The sequence below is a fragment of the Podarcis vaucheri genome (assembly GCF_965113315.1).
Source record: "Podarcis vaucheri genome assembly, chromosome: 4".
In the NCBI taxonomy this organism is placed as follows: domain Eukaryota; kingdom Metazoa; phylum Chordata; class Lepidosauria; order Squamata; family Lacertidae; genus Podarcis; species Podarcis vaucheri.
This window is the reverse complement of record NC_138762.1, coordinates 68,593,643-68,613,852: the sequence shown is the minus strand read 5'-3', so window position 1 is coordinate 68,613,852 and position 20,210 is coordinate 68,593,643. Positions and strand designations below refer to the sequence as shown.

General features: G+C 40.6%; 1 protein-coding gene across 2 annotated transcripts in view; it reads left to right on the top strand.

Annotated features, from left to right (window-relative positions):
* The first annotated feature begins 8,715 nt into the window (after positions 1-8,715).
* Positions 8,716-20,210, top strand: part of REPS2 (RALBP1 associated Eps domain containing 2) — an 83,361-nt gene continuing 71,866 nt past the window's right edge. Inside the window, exon 1 of one of the 2 annotated variants that reach the window (XM_082220872.1) lies at positions 8,716-9,727. In XM_082220872.1, coding sequence (XP_082076998.1) covers positions 9,512-9,727 — 216 coding nt within the window. In that variant the 5' untranslated portion in view covers positions 8,716-9,511. The remainder of the gene's footprint in view (positions 9,728-20,210) is intronic. The other variant, XM_082220871.1, reaches the window with a different exon arrangement.

Genomic DNA, 20,210 nt, shown 5'->3' with positions numbered 1-20,210 from the left:
TTTTGCAACTGGAAAACAGGGTGTACAACTCACATATTTCTCAGGATTGTCCTGCACAGTCAATTCATAGACAGAGTGACTGTTGCCTGACCTGTTAAAGTGAAGAAAAAAGGGAAGAAAACAGGCGCTCAGAAGTTTGTCCAATTAACCACCAACCAAAATTCAGATGCATTTTGAGCACACTTTTGCATCATCCTGGAGATAAAACCTTAATAGTTAAAACCTACTGCCTACAAATGCATGTGTGTAGTTGTGGCTTTTCTGATAAAACAAAATGCAATGGGTTTTTGGTTTGTGGGTGCAAGGCAAAAGTACTTTTTTCTGCCATTATTTCTTCACTAGGTTTGGTGCCTAATTAGCATGAAATAATGAACAGCTACAAAGGTGTTCACTGAAAATGAGTGTAATGACCAATAACGCTCCATCTGTTGGTCCCTTTAATAGACAGTACAGCAGACCATAATGCACATATTTGACTGGAAACATGTTCCCATGAAAACGTACTTGCCTATTTAACAAGGATAGGTCAGAGTATAGATAATACAGTTTGTCGTCTAGGGATGGAGGGGGAATACTCTGATCTGTTTTCTCAACTATTGCTTTTTGTAAAATAAAAATGTATGACTAGATAAAACACCTGTAAGCAAAAGTGCCTTCTGGTATCTATAGGTTACCTGGTAGATTTGGCACATCAGTTAACTAATATACAGCAAGCGAGGCTCCACTTTATTTCTGTTGCGTTTGTGGTTAGTGTTGTGAATGTAATTGACCTGGAAAAGCCCAGATACCCCCATAATTTGGACTTGTGTTTCTTTTATTTATTTAAAAGACAGGGACCAATAGTGTTTTCTTTGTTAATGTTAGGCAGAGTGCTACTAGGTCAGAAGCTGCTGTTTAACTCTGCCTTGCAGTTAGTAGCTTTCTAGTTGCTGGTTGTTTTGAAAAATACAAATACTCCTATTTCTAGTATCTAATTTGGTTTTCATTTTTAAGAGATTTCTGACTCAAGCACATAATTGTTGGCAGATTCTCTCCTTGCCTACCCATTCTCTCTGAGTTGCAGAATACTTGAATGTTCAGGCTATGTTGCTATGTGCTACCCTTTTCCTGGTGAAATGTACAGAATGGAAATAGATGTCTTGAAAGGAAATAAAGGTTGGATCACACCTACTGAATGTTACCTAATACCATTGAGCAAAATCAAATTGGCATCTGCAGTGACCTAATTTGGAAACTGGCCAGTTAATATTCCTTATAAGGTGCATTTGCAGTTTTTTCTTTTCTTTTTTGGTATGCATTTCAAGTACAGTAAAAGAAAGCAAAGCTGGTGGGAGGTTTACAGTGAGGAAGGGTAGAATGAGCTTTGTCTGTCATAACCATTTGATTGTAATTGATTCCGGAGAGAAATTTTCTGATGTTTCCTTTAAAAAAACAAAACAAAAAACCTTGTCCAATACTTTAAAGCATATATGTGTAAGCAAAGACGTCATAGTAAATAATTTGAAACTGAATGCAATTTTGAAGGACCGAACTGCGGTGTATCTGAACCATCCCACCCCACCAACCCAATGTATGTGGTTGCCTTGCCTGTAGCCAGGATTGGTGTAACGTTTGCTCTCTTTAGAGAAGAGTAGACTTTAGGTCCTGGTGCATTAAAAATTGCTTCCACGTTATAGCTAAAAACACCCTAAGGATTGTGGCCACTAATACTTAAAAGTAATTGAATTGACTATTCTTTCTGGTTCCTGTCTTTTCTAAGTGTAGAACTAAATTTTGTTTCCTGAAATCTTAAGACATTCCATACATTGACCAGTGACAGGGCCAGCATGGGATAAGTGCAGTCCTTGTCTGATCTGGAATTGCGCTGCTGTTCTCCAGCTCTTTTTTCCAATGTACTTCCACCTGTACAACCCATGCTTACTACTGGCAGCTGCTTTAATGTGCGAATTCCAGTAATCATGTGCTAAACTTAAGGCTGTTGCTTGTACCGTGCATCTCTTTATACCTTTTGCAACGATGCGTACAGTGTAGGGGGGGGGAAGTGCACTGTTTTTCCTATTGCATAACCGGTGGTTCAAATCTGCCGATTAAGCCCTAGAATCTTAAACTATTCTCACACAGGACCCTCAAAGCCAACACTCTTTTTCATTTGTAATTCTTAAGCGTATTTGCATACATGCTTGGGGGCTGTATCTTTCCAATCCCTTCTCCTCTCTCTCTTACACCTGGTTATGTTACCGTTCAGTTCTCAGGTGTTGCAGAAAATCTACCTCTTCAGACTGTAGATGGAAATAACTGTGAAAAGTGATGCAGATATTTAGTTTGTGCCGAACACTCTGCTTTATTTTTACAACCCATACCTGCTTTCATGAAAAAGAAATGCTGAATAAAATAGCCAGTCTTGTTTTTGCTTTTCAAGAACATTTTGTAGAGATTTTTCACTAATGTGAATCTGAAATTTTATCTACTCAGTTCTGTATAAATTAAGTAAATATGTGTGCTTAATATACTAGGCTATGTGTCTTTTTTTTTTTTAAGAGTTCTCAACTAAATTTCACTTTTCTGGCTGTAGATCTTGTCCATAGATGGGTAGTGTTCACTCTACATATTATTAAGTGAATTGTAAACATGCAGTTTTGCACTTCCATAGCTATCCTAAGGATTCAGAATTGAAAGCAAAGCCCTTCCATCAGTGTATCTAAATGTTAAAACACCATAGCTGTCTTAAACATTCCTTTAATAATGGGATGGAAAACTCCATTCAATTTCCGTCAGTAGTGCATCAAAAGAGTTTACCAGCACCATCTAGTGGCAAAAGACAGAGTCTTAAGAAGCCTCTATTATGGGTGTATGTCTTACACAAAACTGAGGACAACAATCCCTTTAATTATCTATCAAACTTGTGGTCTGTACTATTTCTTCCATCTCAACTAATAAATTGACGCAAAATTCTCTCTTTATAAATCGAAAAGGAAGAAGTTTAGGATAGAAAGTGTCAAGATGTCATTCTAACATTCATTTTTGTTTTACCACTCACTGTCACTGGCTACAGTGTGAACAAGCAGTATTTTGCCCAATAGTTTTCCCTCTGTCCTTTACAGGGAGCAATTTGATTTAATGAACCAAACAGTGCTTCGTATTAAGGTGCCTAATGTGTATTTTCACACACACACACACACCCAAGTTGTGCCAGGTGCTTTTTTCACAATTACGAAAAATAAAATATTTCTCTCTACATTAATGTGCAGCTGGTGTTTTGGGAATACCTGTTTTGCTAAGTGACCTTATGAGAAAGCATCCCAGTCACACTACTGTTAGGCCTGCTTGAGAGGAGATATGATAGCCATCTTCAAATATCCCAAGGGCTGTCACATGGAAGAGGGAACATGCTTGTTTTCTCCTGCTCTGGAGGGTAGGACTCGAAACAATGGCTTCAAGTTTCTGACTAAATGTTCGAAAAAACTTCCTAGTTCTATGATTCTATGTAAATTTCCCTGACTCTTTTGTACCATTTGCTGCCGCGAAAAGAGCTAAAAAGTCTGACAATTAGGGGCAGCTCTTCCACAAGAAGCATGACCTTGCTACACATTGTTCTAGTTCAAGCCACAAAAGGTAAATTCTGTGGTAAGGTAAAGGTAAACGACCCCTGGACAGTTAAATCCAGTCAAAGGTGACTATGGAAACATTAGCAAATAGTCAATTGAAAACCCAGAAAGTGTCAAGGTGTGTTGTCTTCTGTTTTCCTTTCATGATGAAAGGTGCGAGGTAATCTCTCTGGGCTTGTGGGGTCTATGAAGCTGGGTTTTCACAGTTAAAAACATAAGAAGAGCCTGTTGGATCAGGATAATGACCCATCTAGCCAAGCATCCTGTTCTCGCAGTGGCCGACCAGAGGCCTGTCGGAGGTGCGCAAGCAGAATTTCAGCACAAGAGCAGCTTCCTGTGGTAGCAACTGATATTACTGCCTCCAACTGCGGAGTAGCCATCAATAGCCCTCACCGCCATGAATTTGTCTAATCCTCTTTTAAAGTCATATGTAGTGTAGTTGAAGTCACCCATTACTCTAAGGTCTCCTCTTTTGGGTGCTTCCTTGACTTCATTCTTCATCTCAAGATCTCCCTGGGCATTTTGATCAAGGGAATGATAGCATGCTGCTAGTACAAAATGATAAAATTACCCACAATGATTATGTGGGGAAGGTTGCCCCTTTGGGGATTTCTAGCTTGCTGGACTCCAAGCTTCCTTTGACATACAAAGTTCAAAGCTGAGACCTTGAAATAGATGATCCAGCTGACCAGAGAATTATACTACGTAGGGGGGAATGGGCTTGATCCTATGTCTTTTCCCCAGGCACAGGAGTTGAGCATGAGAGAACAGTTAACTCAGTAGCTTGCTGGTGCTTTGGAATCTGAAGTATTCTTACTCGAAGGCATTTCAGCTATTTCCCTAGCTGTAAGTGTTTTGCTAAGACAAATTGGGCAGTTCAAGTACCCTTGAACCAGGATTATGATATATCTTGTTAATCGCTATTGTTAATCCATCAGTTTCCCCTAGTTCTTTCAAATGAACAAATCTATTGCACAAAAACAAGTTTCTTTTTGTACTGGATTAATTCATTATCTTTGGTTTCTTCAATTATTTTCTCAAAATGCCATTCTAATAGAATTGAAAGCGCTACAAAAAAATTGCCACCTTTTAAAAAAGACATTACATTTGTTAACTAATACCAACCTATATTTCAGAGAGACATTTTTAATAATTGGGTTGTTCTAAAAAATGCCTTCTCTACTTGAAAAGTCTCCTTTCGTGGATTATATTCAGTGGTTCTCAAGGGGCAGAAAACCTCAATATTAAAGTCTAAAGGCGAGAAGAATACTATCAGGTTTACATTACTGTCTGAAGAACTTTAAATATGCAAAGTTTCTTCCTTCTGCTTTGTCTATATGTTGATCAGTATTTAGCTATAGTATGCACAAATATGCGGGCATTCAGTTGTTATATTTCAGCTGGTGAGTAGGCGTTAGATCCTGCTGCTTTGACTGCACATGCCAGTTCCTTTTGCAGAAGCAGCCAACACAGAATTGAACTCCACCCATCACCCCAAATTGCCCAGCGATGTCAGCCAATGGACAAGGTTTGGGGGAAATGGCCTCACTGGCTGCATTGGATCCACTGGAAGGCCAACATTGGCCCATGGGCTGTAGGTTCTCCACCCCTGATTTACACATATGATAAAATAAATTCACACTCTTTTGTTTCCATGTTAGAGCAGAGCATGAAGGTTGTGAAACCACAAGGCTCATTAACTGCTTTATGCCTTACATAAATATATATCACTGACCATTCAGAAAGGGATTTGAAGAATGGAGCAAATATGAAGGAATGTCTCTTGTTCTCAGGCACTGTTTACTTATTAAATTCTTATATATGAGAAGTATAGTAAATTCCAAGCATACTTTGAACCACAACGAGGCATAATGTACCTTAGCCTGCCTCCTTGTTTTTATTGTTTTTCATATCTTCATAATAGGTCATCCTTGGAAACAAGGGTCAGGTGTCCTCCCAGAGATGCAGTAACATTCTTTGCATTATTCACTTACACTTCAGGAAATTTGCCAAGAATTAACAAAGGCAGTTGATGCTATAATCACTTTCACTCAGGAAGCTGTCCATGCAGAACCAACTACTGTATAGACTTTTAAATTATATGAACTGCTGCTCCCAACCTCCCTTTCAAACTTGACTAGGGTAATATGGAAATAAAGCCAAATGCTTTAAATAATTTAAGACTTTGTGTACGGCTGCTTTATCGGATGGTGCTGTTCCAAAGTCAGATATTCTGCAAGATCTGGTTCCCTGAAAATTATTTCTCCCATGACATATTTACTGCTTGCAAAGTAAGGTTAGATAGAGCTTCAATAGTTTGTTTGCTTTTTGTGTTCACAAATCCTTACAAGAGGTAATACATTTTTAAATCAAAGTCTTTGCTCCCTCTTTCACATCCTGGGTTTTACAACTACTTCTAACTGTTTTTGTTTAGCTTTAGAAGACATTTAACTATTCATCTTGAATGTAAGAGTTGGGAGAGGCAATTGCAGAACACCCACTAAAATAAAACACAGCTTGGGTGGCCTTCTGGCGGTATCCTTTTCAATGAAAGGAAAAAAAAAAACAGGTGTTAAGTAACACTCTAAATAATCTTGACATGCACACTCAAGATTACGGGAAGATCAAAAGCCATTCATTGTAAGGGAGTTGCTGCAGCCCCTTGATCATTTTGGTTGACCTTAATGCAAGGTTTCCAGCTCTACAATATCCTTCTTGAGATGTGGAGACCAGAACTGAACAAAATATTATAAGTGTAGTCTCTTTCCAGATTTTCTGTAATAGCATATTAGCAGTTGTATGTTTGTTTGATTCCTTCCTTAATGATACAAAAATGGAATTCATATTATTCACAGCTGCCATATACTGGTGTGCTAGCCTCCTAGTAATTGTATAAAGCAGTCTTAAAGACATTCTGTTAACATCAGCAGGACCAATACGGCTCTAATCCTGTATAAAACTCACATGCTCGTTGGATGAATATTTGCATAGGAACTGCTTGCATATTTTCTATTTGTATTGAGCTTTACTTGCAAACCCAGATTTTGTTGTGCCTGGATTACCAGGTGTCTTTGCTGTACCTGCCCCTGCTTAAGTGTTTACCTTTTTATAGACCTATAAAAGAAACTTAGGATAGTACCCCTTTTCTAATATGTGTTTGGACAATGTGAAATGTATGGGATTGAGATCATGCCATTTCCACTGTGTGAAACTGCAGGAATTATTGCAGAAAATAACAAAGCCATTGAATATACTAGGCATAGCTTATTACCTTGCCATTTCATTATTCAGCTCAAACTTGAAATAAACTCATTTTTATTATAAATGTGAAATAGATGGTCATAGTTGTAATAATTTAGAAATGGGTAATTTGGAAAGGCAACTAACTGCTGGTGACGAAGTGTGACAATTTCAAAACTGGTGACTAATATGCTGCAGTGGATGACAACCTGTTGACTAAATCGAGGCTTGTATCTTCATAGAACATATATGGTGGCCTTGAGAAAGGTTGTGGTTAGAATAAATGTAAAACACTGTAAAGTACAGTAGAAAATGTTTTTAAAGTTGACTTTACATTAGCTGACAATTTAACAAGGAACAAAATTGCTAATATGAGTGCTGAGTTTATCAACTTTGTGTCAATCATTATTGACATATTTACCAAACTTACATTTTGTGAAATTGGGCTGAATAGTTTCTGGATTGTTTAGGATCTAATTTGGTGATGAATGGCTAGCTAAAAATTAACTTGTTCAAATTTATGTGTGGTGGCAAGACTGGTTCACACATTTGCTCAACTATGATTTTAAAGAAAGGTCTGATAGAACTGTTTAATTTATGTATGATAGTATTCCCCCCAATGTGATTCGTTGCCAAATAAGACTGATTATTTTGTTTTTATGCATATTTATTAGCTGAGGCTCGAGCCATAAGTAAATATTTAACTTTCTACAGCTGTGGCCATACTTAAACATGCAGTTGGCTGTGTCTCTGTTTTCATTTGGCCTAAGGCACAAATGCCTGCAACAGAAGGTTAATAAAAGGATGCAATATCAACGTAAACATTTCCTCAGTTTTCTATACCATTGAAACTAACCCAAACACTGTTTCTCCTTACATCTTCTTTTTTCTTCTCATCTCCATTCTGATTGTCAGGTATGTGGAGAATCAAAGCATAAACAAGTATTAAAATATGTTTCATTTTATGTCTGTCTGTTAATAACTCTTCTGTAGTTCAAAAAACAATTCCTATTAAAATATAATCTTCCATCTGTTAAACTTGAATGGTTTCTTGTTTCAGTAGGGTGGGTTATTTGAGGTCTACGTGTAGTTAAGGCAAAATAACCTAACATACTGGAAAAATGGTCTATCTGCCATCTTTGCAGTGGAATGCACTGCACACCCAGCAGGTTTTTTTTAAAGGACAAACAGGAGCATAGTAGGTTTTAAAGGGGAAGACAGCAGGTGTTTGTCTGAAAACTTCACTGCAGGCCATTCTCTCTTCCCTGTTATTTATTTAATAATCACTTTTCTAAAGATAGGGTTCTCTAAAGCAGTTTTCAAAGCAAGCCAAAAACTCAAAGCAACCCAATGTCATCAAACCAGTTTTAAACTGCATGTCTATTTATATCCCACTCCAAGTACCTGAGGTAGTTATGTTAACTGCAAAATCTTCTTGCCCTGTTGGTCACCTTTCCCTGGGCCACCAAAATAAAAGCTTGAGCACAAGGGTTTTTGCACCGCTTCTGGAAAACCATGTTGGTCTCCAAGACGCAACTCCTGGGGGCTGATATCCCTTTGGCCTCCCCAATAAAGTATGTGAGGGGGTGCCCACCCCAAATTGATAGGCATTGCCATTCAAATGGTGTGCGTGCGCCGCATCTTGTGATCGATTATGCAGCGTGGGGTCTCTTTGGACCCCCCCCCGCCAATATTTCATTCAAGTGGGCACCCTTGCCAAGACCAGGGCTTTTTTCAGGGGTACTCGCCGGAACTCAGTTCCATAACCTCTCAGGTGGGTGCCATTGCTATTCTGAGAGGTGTCCCTGGTGAGTTCCGGCACCCCCTTTCTCCCCCTAGAAAAACAGCACTGGCCAAGAAGTATCCATTTTGCTAAGACTTTTAGCCCACGGTCACCTGCACCCACCCTCTGAAGTGGGCTTCGAGTTAAGTCTTCAGGTGAGAGGAAACTCCACAGCTAACCCCAGGTGGCCTCTGCTGGGCACACCTTGGTGCCCAGATGCCAGAGAGATTGAAACGCTGTGGGGCTGCTTTTTTCATGGGGGGGGGAGGCTCTCTGCACATGCTCAGATGCTCAGCCCTACTGCGCCATTCTTCGAAGAGCAGGGCGTCAGGGTCAAGCGAGCCCGTCCCTGAGGTGGCCATGTGGGCGTCTAGCCTTTTTCCTCAGAGTGTGGCTCTCACCCCACGGAGGTGGCGGCGGCGGCGGCGGTTGCCTCTTGCTCCAGCCCGGCGTGTGGAGGTGGAGGCTGCGGAGCGGGAACGCCGTTCTGGGCACGTGCCCTGAGGAAGCCTTTTTTTTTCCTTCCCCTTCCTTCCCCTTCCCTTTCCCGAGCAGCTGCCGCCGCCGCCGCTTCCCGCTTCTCGGCTTGCTGAGGAAAACCTCTGAGGGAAGCAGAAGAAGAAGGCGCGAAGAAGAAGAAGAAAGCTTCTCTCCGTCTCCCGCCGCCTCCTCCTCCTCCGCCTCCCCCCTCGGGCAGCACTGCAGAGGCAGCTCCGCTCCGCACTGGGGAGGAGGAGGCGGAGGCGGGGGAGGCCGCCGCCGCCGCCGGACGGAGGACGAGGCTCAGCTGCAGAGGCTCCTCGCTCGCCCCTCTCGCCCGCCGCCAGGAGTTTCTCTCCCGGCCTCGGGAGTCGCGCCGCCCCCTGCCTGATTCCCCGCTGCCATGGAGCCTGGAGCAGCCGCCGCCGCCGGAGCCGCGGCGCTCTTCTTGGCTGCGAGCGAGCAGCAGGGCTACTCCGAGCTGTTCTCGCTTTGCGGCGGCGGCCAAGCTGCGCCCGAGGCGGGGGGACCGGCGGGAGCGACCCCCGCCGCCGCCGAGGGGAGCAAAGTGGCGGAGTTGTTCCGGGCGTCGCAGCTGCCCGCCGAGACGCTTCATCAGGTAAAGTAGTAGGAGGGGCGCGCGAACACACACACACGTGCAGAGTGTCTTCTGGGCATGTGCAAAGTCCTTTCATCCTAACTATTAGGGGGTGAGGTTTTCCCCCCCAGGTCGGAGGGTTGCACTCTGGTTGCGCCTAAAAATAGAGAGAGGCTATGACTTTCTCCCACGAGGTTGTGTGATTCGCCTGTCTGATGCTCCCCCAGCCTCACGAATCCAGTTGTGCGGTTTTGGAAAAGAAGGCGACCTTCTTTCCTGCGCCCCCTTTGCAAACGTTGATATTTGGTGCAAGAACAGAAACATCTGCTCCTGTTGTCTTTCTCTGTGTCAACGTTTTTTTGTTTTGGTTTTTTGTACGCTCTTGTTCTGTTTCTTCTGTCTCCTTTCGTTAGTAAGGTACATACATGCCTTTGAGTACAGGGAGTGGTGTTTAAACCGTGGTTTCTGTCAGATTGCAGAGTATAGGTAGACAAACCTTTTCAGTACAGAGTTGTAGAAAATATGGGTGCTGTTAGCTTGTAAAAGTGAACTGCTGTTTATTCTATCCTCAAGCTGTTCTTGAGTATGAAATAGACAAATTCACCCTTTAGTTCCCATTGCCCCGTACACAGCTTCTTGGTTTGATCTTTGCAAGAAGTAATCCTAACAAAACCCACACAAGAGTAGATCTCATTACAGCTCCTATCTCACTTCCAAATTGTTTTTGAATTTTGTTACCTATTGCACCTATTGGTACTTGGTGTTTGATTCCAGTATGCTGTTCATTCGGTCATGTAGTTCACATGTATTGTAACTGCTAATTTTTCACATTGGGAGTCAGATTGTAGATTGCAATGGAAGGGAGCCTTAGTTTTATGCTGTCTCATCATCCCACTTCCTTTATTTCCTCAGAAGTCCACAAAGGGAGGTGAAAACAAATGAAAACTGTAGTAACTTGCAGCTGTAAAGGCACACACTGTTTGTTATTGTTTGATATATACCTCCTCCTCTACCAGCTGCAAAAATGTTGCAGCTGTCTTTATATAATAGACATTTCCTGTTGTTGTTTTTTAAAAATATATTTTTTGGCAAGCAGTAGCCTCTGAAAATTTTGCTCATGAGTTTAACATCGTTACTTTAAATATTAATTTAAAAATATTGCACTAACAATAGATGCTCTTTCACCTTCAAGGGGCTAATATTTTTGCTAGTAGTGGAAGACAGACACTTGTGGTATCCATTTGTCTTATTTTGGGATGAATTAAAGGTTGAGATCCTTTGGGATACAAATGAAACATTACTCATGCATACCACTCCAGTTACAAGATAGAGTAGAAGTTGAGTTTTTAGTTGCCTTTGAGAATCAAGTTGTTTGCTTGATCCAAAGAACACAGGATACAGTAGAGAACTGTACACCCACTGCTGTTTCCACATTTCGAGACCTCCCAGCCCAGTGTAATCTAACTTGGAAATAATCAGAACTGTCAAAGGAAGAAAAGGAATGTGCCCAAACAGCATTTAATTTCCCCATTCCCAATCCACTGAACCAAGAGGATAAGTAGACATCAAAAAAAATTTAAAAAATGGATGCAACAGACAATGTTCTTCTGGCATCAGTTATGCACAGACAACTTCTACTGATTGAAGCTGGTTTTATTTCTGATCAAGTAAGTTCAGGATTGTAGCCAAAGAGTAAAGTTTACACAAAAGCCAGAAAATGGATTCTATAGTTCTCCACCCCACCCCCACCCCACAGCAGCTGCCTTCTGCGCCCATACTGTGCAGATCCAGACACAGTCGTATGTTCCTGTTCTCATTTTTGTTAGTGGATTAGAACAGAATGTTCTTGGGGTTAGGGGTGGGGGTTGGAAAGGCTGATATACCCCCAGATTTATTAATGATATTTCTCAATTGGATCTACATTTCTACCCCTTTCAGTAGACACAACTGTATTTTAAACTGATTGCATATCTGCAACAATTTGGACACCAACCTCCCTGGGTTTTTATTGTTTTTTGCCTGTGGAACCATGCAGTATTGATTCATTATCACAAAGCTTCTAATAGTATGTGAAAAGGTAGAGGAACACACAGACTGTAGTTCATATATAAGAATATAACTTCAAAACACTTGTTGTAAATCATATAGCAAGAAGTATTTTAAAATCTAAGTTGGGATGCAGGTAAAGCTAGGCAGGCATTAAAGGCACTAATAATTGTCTCCTGTTTCCCTAGAAACTGTCTGTTGTTTGTTGCTTGCTGCTGTACCAATATGGGCACTTGTTACTCTTTCAAGTGGTTCTGTGTTAAGTTTTTGAGATGTCATTCTGAGATGTCATTTGCATAAAATGTTATGTATAAATTATTCCACCAAACACTGTTCCTCTGCATTGTGCTAATCACCTTTCAGGAGAGCGAATAGTGGCCCTGATCCAGTGCACAGAAATACATTTTTCCTTTGCAAACCTCTTCCTGTGGTTTATGATGTAAAGAAAAGCTTATCTTTGAACATGCCAGTTTTGGTGCTTGCATTGTTGCTTGAAGTTATCTATACAGAAGTGGTAGATTTTTAAAAATCTTTCTCAGACCTAGGTAAAGAATATGGTTTGAACTAGCCGTACATAAAATCTTCATTAGCTTTTGACACTTGCAAAAATGCACAGTGCTTGTCCTAAGTCCTTTTAAAAAAATGAGAGATAAGAAGGAATGTCATTATGGGGAAAAGTTGTCACCCTTACAGTGTAATGATCCTTCTAGTAGTGCAGATGGAAGCAGGTCAGATTTGAGGTACGCAGACTTGTAAAAGTTGGATGAACACTGAATACTATTGTAATTCAAGCCTCAAATGTTCACCAGGTTAGATGGGTCCTAAAGATTGTAGCAGTTCAGGCAACTAGAGCACAAAGCTAGACCTGGCACCAGTAGTCAGCAAGGTCAGGTACTGGCCAAGGGCTCTAGGTGCTCAGAAGACTTCCTTACCAGCCTGTGCAAGCCATGTCATCACTCCTTTCGCCACTGGGCCCCTACATAACTGGCCAGCAGCTATGAATGAGAGTGAAGCTTGGGGGGCCACCAGGTGGTGCATTGGAAGATGGCCGACAATAACATCTCTCTGACCCATACAAGGTAATTAAGAGGCTACTATGGGAAGTATGCAGTCTTCCTACCCCCCCAAGGAGATGGGGGGGCTGCCTTGTCAGCGGTGTCCACTATGCACCCCCAGATCCGAGGTCTGGGGGTGCCAGTCACTTGGCATGAGCCCTCGATGCGGTCAGCTCTTCCTGACGCCGATTCCAATCAGCGCGTGCTGGTTAGCTTCAGCTCAGAATTATAATTGGAAACATACGATTGGAATGAAGCTGAAGCACATACATCAAGTAACGCTCGAGAGATAACACTTCTGATTAATGGATCTCTGTGACTGGGAGTGACGGACAGATAAGTAAATCTTCTGATGAATCACCATTAAGAGACTGTATGTTTGGAATGAAGGGGGGGTGGAGGAAAAAAACCTTTTTTCTTTGTACTATGTGATATTAATAACCCTTCACGCCAGAAAGAAACAAGATTGTTGCGTTTTACTAATCACAAGCAGGAAGTTAAAAACTGTGTGGGATGGATTATAGCTAAAGAAAGGATTGGTAAACAATGAGAACGGAGGAAAATTCTATGACGCAGTCAAAAAATGGCGTCTCGCCAAGACAGGCTTCCGGAGAAAGAAGGACAGGGGGAGGAGAATCAGGACCATTGGAATGAGAAGGATTGCTGGAATGTAATTTTGACCTGACAGAGCCTCCTGATATACTGGGCAAGTCTGAGAAAAGTAAAGGACAGACCGAAGGTGGTTTTTTTTTTTTTTTTAAATGGAAGCGAGGAACAGCGGCTGTCCCTGAGCGATATGATCTTTGGAGAGTACAAAACCCGCACAGAGCATGTCTGTTTCCAATCTGCTTGTGAAAATTATCAGAGATCGCAAAGAAAGGAATATACGATAACAACAAGAAGATGAAGAAAGTAATAAAGGGCTATCTGGATTGAACTGGATAGAACTGTTTAATTAATGCAGCAATATAAGTGATGTTTGGACTCGTCCGGAGCTTGATGTATGGGTACCCCAAACAAAATTTAAAATTCGGCTGTATAATTTGGAACTAATGTGATTCGGATAATGTGATGTGATTGGCCTGTTAGTAAAAAATATTTTTTTAAAAAAAGAGAGAGTGAAGCTTGGGTTCCATCTGTAGTTGGCTGCCCACCATCTTAATGTTACCTCAAATGCAATGCCCTTGATTAACAGTATATAATCTATAAAACCCTATCTATAGACCTATAGAGGGGGCGGACGGCGGGCATCACAGGACCATGCAGATGGCCCCCTGAATCCTTGTGCTAGCCCTGATCAAAGCAGTGCTTATGGAACTGAACTGAAAGGCTGGTCTCTGTTGGTTGGATGATTTTGTAGAGTATTTGAGGGTAGCATTCTACAGTCAGTAGGTAATGTTACCCAGTTTGGGTAATAATGACTCCTATTACCTAGTACTCAGCATAAAGTTAAGCTCCAGCTTTGCTAATATAGAAACTGCCATTTTTTGTTCTTTGTTTTGCTTGAGTTCTCAACCTAACAAGGAACCTGTCTGTTTCACTTAAAGCTGGAGGCAGAGCTGCTGGATGTTATATTATTAAAAATGGGGGATCAGCTACCGTCTGTTTCATAGGTGTAATTTGAAGCCTGCATAGCACCTGGTAGAGACTAATCCCTTTAAGCCTGCTATCTCCTCTTACACTCGTATGACTTTGACTAAAAATGCAGACTTTGTAGCTTCAAACTGTTTCTTTTCTCTGTCACGCACACAGCTGTAACACTTCGCTTAACATCCAAAGATCCAGCCTGATAAATAGTTCTGAAAAACTTGAAAGCTTGTCCACTATTTTGTTAATAGTGTAGATTGCCTGACAGTTGATGCTAGATTTTTTCCTTATAGACCAGCATAGTGTATTGTATTGTATTGTATTATATTGTATTGTATTGTACTGTATTGCATTTGGCTTTTTGTGAATTAGTTCAGTGCTTAGTGTAATGCCATCTTGGGCTTTCTCAGCAACATATTAGGTTCTTTTTATGCATCTTTTAAAAACATATTTGTGATAAGAAAGCTTTTCAGGTTTTTATTTTTCTGCGTAGAACATAACAGTCTTCTATTTTTTGTTCTTAATTTTCTAAGTCATACTTAAAATTCTCAGCTATAGCATTAAGTAATTCACTGATACCACAGAATTCGTGTGTGTGTGTGTGTGTTAATTTATGTGGTAATCGTATGAACTGCTATATATGATTTCATTATTCGACATTCCTTTTTATCGGTTTGCTCTAAGACAAACAAGACTTTCTTTTTTAACCATTAGGAAATACTGGGTAAATGCTTTAAAAATGTGCTAGGAATATGAGGTGACAATTTTGTATGATAGCTTTGCTGCTGATGGCAGGAGGAAGCACCCATTTCAGGAAAAGGCTTTCAACTGCATTTAATAGATAGCTTATGTATTTTGAAATAAATCTGTCAGCTGAAGTTACTGTGTTAAAATGCTTCCTCATTAGCACCTAGCATCTGAAGAAATCTTAGAGCTGTTTGAAATTTGCATGCAGGATACCTATGTTTAGATGCCCTGGCTTAATTTTGGAGTACAGGTGATCTAAATAAATAAATAAATAAATAAATTTTGTTAAGGAAGGTGAGGTTAGCTGTGAAAAAAGGCCATTCCCAAATGTGTACAAGTCTATGGAAAAAATGATGGGTGAAGTAATTGTGCTTCACATAAAATCCATCTGTTTGTGGGTGATGTACAGTTCAGGAAAGCTGAAATGAGATTATGTATCTACTTCCTGTATGTCTAGTTACAAATCTGATACAAGCATATTTTAAAACTGAATTCCTGTTTTTCACATAGACATAACACCCACAGGAAATAGGCTTTATATTGCTTTGAATACCACTATGAAATTGGTTTTAATTTTATCAGGTTGCTATCTCAAAGCACTATGGAAGAAGCAATATTGAACTAAAAGTCCAAATGTCTACCATGAGGTTACATCACACTTACAAGTTTAGAACGTGATTAATCTCATGCAGCAATGAGTTAATAGCTAGTAGCTATAATTTGAAATGCAAATTTACTACAGAGCATTTTTAGCCAGACAGTGTTCAGAACTGAATGCTGGAGAAAATGCACATCGCAAATATATTATTTTATTATCACCCACAGTACATGTCTCAGAATTTCATCTGAAGCATCTGAAGGTAGTGTTTTAGATGGAATGCTAACCTAATTTGATCTGATGGAACCTGTCCAGGAAACCTGAACTATGAATTTTTGTAAAGCTGTATACCTGTGGAACAAGTCTGTCACCTGCATCAACTTGATACTATCAGGTTTATGCTTGTTGGAACTTAATGAGATGCTGATACAAAATTGCTGCTCAATAGGTGGCTACTGTTGTTGTAGCAACATCACTTTCTTTTATGGCCAGTCAGGTGTGACCTGACTTTAAAGGGACTGCAAGTAAGTAGTGTATCTGCTGTTGTCATACTGTAATCCAGGAATATAGCCTTGGAAGGACGTGTGCATAATTCCTACCCAAATTTTGTGTTTGCAGTGTTATGAAACACCTGCTGAAACTATTCTAGCAAAGACATTTTTAAAATCTTCATATGGGGAACAAGAAGTAAAAATAATGGATCATATCCAACCAGGTTTTCTTTGGAGGAGACCCATTGGAATTGCTATGTTCATCAGTTTCAAGGGCTTTATTATGAGTAGGACTAACATTGGCTATAACCCAATGTTTGAAATACTAGGTTGCTAATTGATGCTAGATTCTCAGAATAGTTATTGCTGTGATGGGATGTTTGCTGGTATTTTCCTTATTTCAAACTGTACAGTGTTGTCATGGAAAAATGCTCCTATACCATTATTTTCTGTGGGGATGCAGCATGTTGTATAGTGAATAACTATTCGCTTAATACAGTGGATAGAGATGCCTTTTCCAACATTTGATACTGTTTTATAGTCCAACACCTAGTCCAACATCTTGATAATATTGTGAGATATCGATGCAGGGGCTGATTTTGCTTTGTGATCTTGCTGAACAAAGGGAAGGACCATTGTCAAATAAAAGGTAAAGGTAAAGGGACCCCTGACCATTAGGTCCAGTCGTGACCGACTCTGGGGTTGCGGTGCTCATCTCGCTTTATTGGCCGAGGGAGCTGGCGTACAGCTTCTGGGTCATGTGGCCAGCATGACTAAGCCGATTCTGGCGAATCAGAGCAGCGCACGGAAACGCCGTTTACCTTCCTATTTATCTACTTGCACTTTGACATGCTTTTGAACTGCTAGGTTGGCAGGAGCAGGGACCGAGCAACGGGAGCTCACCCCGTCGCGGGGATTTGAACCACAGACCTTCTGATCGGCAAGTCCTAGGCTCTGGTTTAACCCACAGCACTACCCGCCAAATAGTAGACTTCAAATCCTTGATACCCCAGATTATCAGTTTCCCAGTAGCATGACAGATAAAGATCCTTGTCTAAGACCTTGGAGTTTTGGCTTTCTTTCAGAATTAAACAATGCTGTACTAGATGGCCTAGGCTGATTCTGGGTAAGGCAGCTTTCTGTATTCATACTCCATGACTCAGATTACCTGTCACACTAAGCCAAATGGGCAGTTGTATGAAGATCACAGCCACTCCACTTCTCCTTTGTCCTTCTGCGTTGTGCTACCCAAGGGCTAAACGATGGTTTGGCTTAGCATTGCATTTGAACCTGAACTTGTTGTTTGTCAAGGCAAACCACAAGGTGTAATCAAAGTTTGCTTTTGGTTTGGGGAAGATAATCCATGAGTCCAGGCTCAGACATAATGCTAAGCTAAACCTCAAGTAGCGCACCAGGCCTTTGGCTGATTAATATTCTACAGCCTTTTAAATGTGTTTGTGGGAGAGTGGGTTATTGTTATGTTTTGTTTTAGTTTTAGCTATCTATCTTGTGCTTATATTCGAATGAGGGGCGGTATATAAATTTAATTTTTTAAAAAAATACTTGTTGTTTTTATAAACATAAAGTCCTCCATGTTTAGAGTAAAGAGCTTTTATTCATGCATAGGATAGTGTTTTATTAAGGACAATGCTTTTTAAATTTTTATTTTTTAATTTTCAAATATCCCAGGGTTCAATTATGTCACTTGTTTTTATATGCAAGGGCAGAAATTAAACTGTATGGTATAATGTCTTCACAATGTCAATAGGCACACAGTGTTGCAGTTGTAAGGACCTGTTTTTGAGCTGTTGTGATTGTGCATATTGCAAGGGGCATGCTTTCCCTGTCCCACGTGGTGGTGCTGGAACATAGAATTTGTGCCTTTGTCCAATCACAGTCATTAATCACATGAGCTTTGAAAGCATCTGTAGTGGGCCACAATGTTTGCTCATATCTGTGAAAAATGCTGACTTGGCCCCCAGAAAATGGCACCTGCTTATATTTACAGATGGTAGAAAGGTGGAGGGAATAGCAAGAGCAACTAGGATCTGTTCCAAAAACTATGAATGTAATTCTGCTTGCCCACCTGTGATTGTGTGTGTTCTGGTTTTGTTTAATGTCGGTATGCTCCAATAAGGTTTTACCCTATTCAATGGAACCGCTGGCAAATATTGTACAGCTGGGGGTTGATAAGGATGGTAAGTGCAGAACAAAAAATCTGGGACAAAACTCCACAAAGATCAAAATGAAAATCAAGGCAAAGTATTTTCTGGAATGTAGGAGAGGGACTTAAAGCACATTCTGTCCTGGAATGGTAACCGGCTGTTCAAAAGGAAAAAAATTGGTGATGGGTTCACGAAAACCCTTGTTCTTCCTAACTAGCTCCAGATTTTCTGTGCAATGCCTCACTTAGAGCTGGCCCACTCCATATTGAGAGCAGTATCTTTTAGCTGCAGTAATCTGCCACCTCATGAGAAGAGAAGACTCCCTGGAAAAGACCCTGATGTTGGGAAAGATGGAGGGCACAAGGAGAAGGGGACGACAGAGAATGAGATGGTTGGATGGTGTTCTTGAAGCTACTAGCATGAGTTTGATCAAACTGCGGGAGGCAGTGGAGGACAGAAGTGCCTGGCGTGCTCTGGTCCATGGGGTCACGAAGAGTCGGACACGACTAAACGACTAAACAACAACAACAATCTGTTGTAGCAAGTGGCTGGATTTTCCCTTCAATTCATAGTTTTTCAGCTCAAGTGCACGTATGACAGAGCATTGAAGATTCAATTTATATTGAGAAATAAGCCATATAAGAACATAAAGGGCAGACTATGCTTTGAAGTTTTGCAATTCTGGCTCTCATTTAAAATATTTTTAAACCAGTCTCTCAAATTTTTCAGTTTTCCCCTCACAATCTTTTGATCTTTCGCTCGCACTTTTCTTAAGTCAGTCTTGAATGTGAGCTGCTATAGCATTTTGAAAGCTTGAGTTTCTTGTCCAGTTAATTATTTCCAATCTAGTTGTTCACAAACAGATGGAACCAGGTGTGTCATGACAGAGGTGGTCAGCAGCTTAAGTGTTGAAAACTACATTGGAAATATTTGTGATATCCAAGTCTATATTTGCTACATTGCAGATTAGAAAGATTTTTTTAAAAAAACAACTTTAAGTAGTAGAGCACCTCCTTTTCATGCAGAAGGCTCCAGATTCAATCTCTGGCATTTGCAGATTAGACTGGGCATGGCCCTTATCTGAACCATGACTCTTGTCTCTGCACTATAATGGCACTGTTTTTAACTTCTACTACCTCTTTTGATGACATAATGTTATATAGGATTGCCGTATGTCTGGAATTTCTCGGACATACCTGAAATATTGTATCCGAAAGGAGTGTCTGGGTGGAAATCAGCTAAATGCGCAGGAAAATCTGTATGGCAACCAATCTCGGCAGTGTTGATTTTCCTGATTTTCCTAAGGAAAAGCTCAACAACTTTGGCCAAAAAGCTTTTTAAAAGATGGCAACCCTGTGTTATAGTCACCAGTGGTCAAACCAATCTGTAGGTGAGCATAGGATTGTGACTGCTCCACTGTGGCTCTGTTGCTGCCTGTTTTTAGGGTTTGTGTAAGCATTGCACTTGTGCCATTATAAGTGTGGTGCTATGTCGTCTCCCTGATACTGGCATATCTTTGGGCTCCACTGGGATTTGGCCAGCCAGCATGAGTTGAGGATAGGGTTGTGCTGTCAGTTAATTAAGCACAAGTATGAAACTTTTTTCAATGTGGGGGGAAAATCTGAGGAAAGAGCTTTATTTCTTGAAGAGTAGTCATCTTGCATGTTCTTAGGAAAAGATAAGTACTTTCATAGGGTATACCGAGTAATATACAAACTCAGAGTCTCCTTTTCAGGTTTCGTTCATTTGGGCATTTTGGTTGTGTAAAGTGAAATAACATTGTTATTTTTAACGCAACTAGCTTCTGGGAGCAAG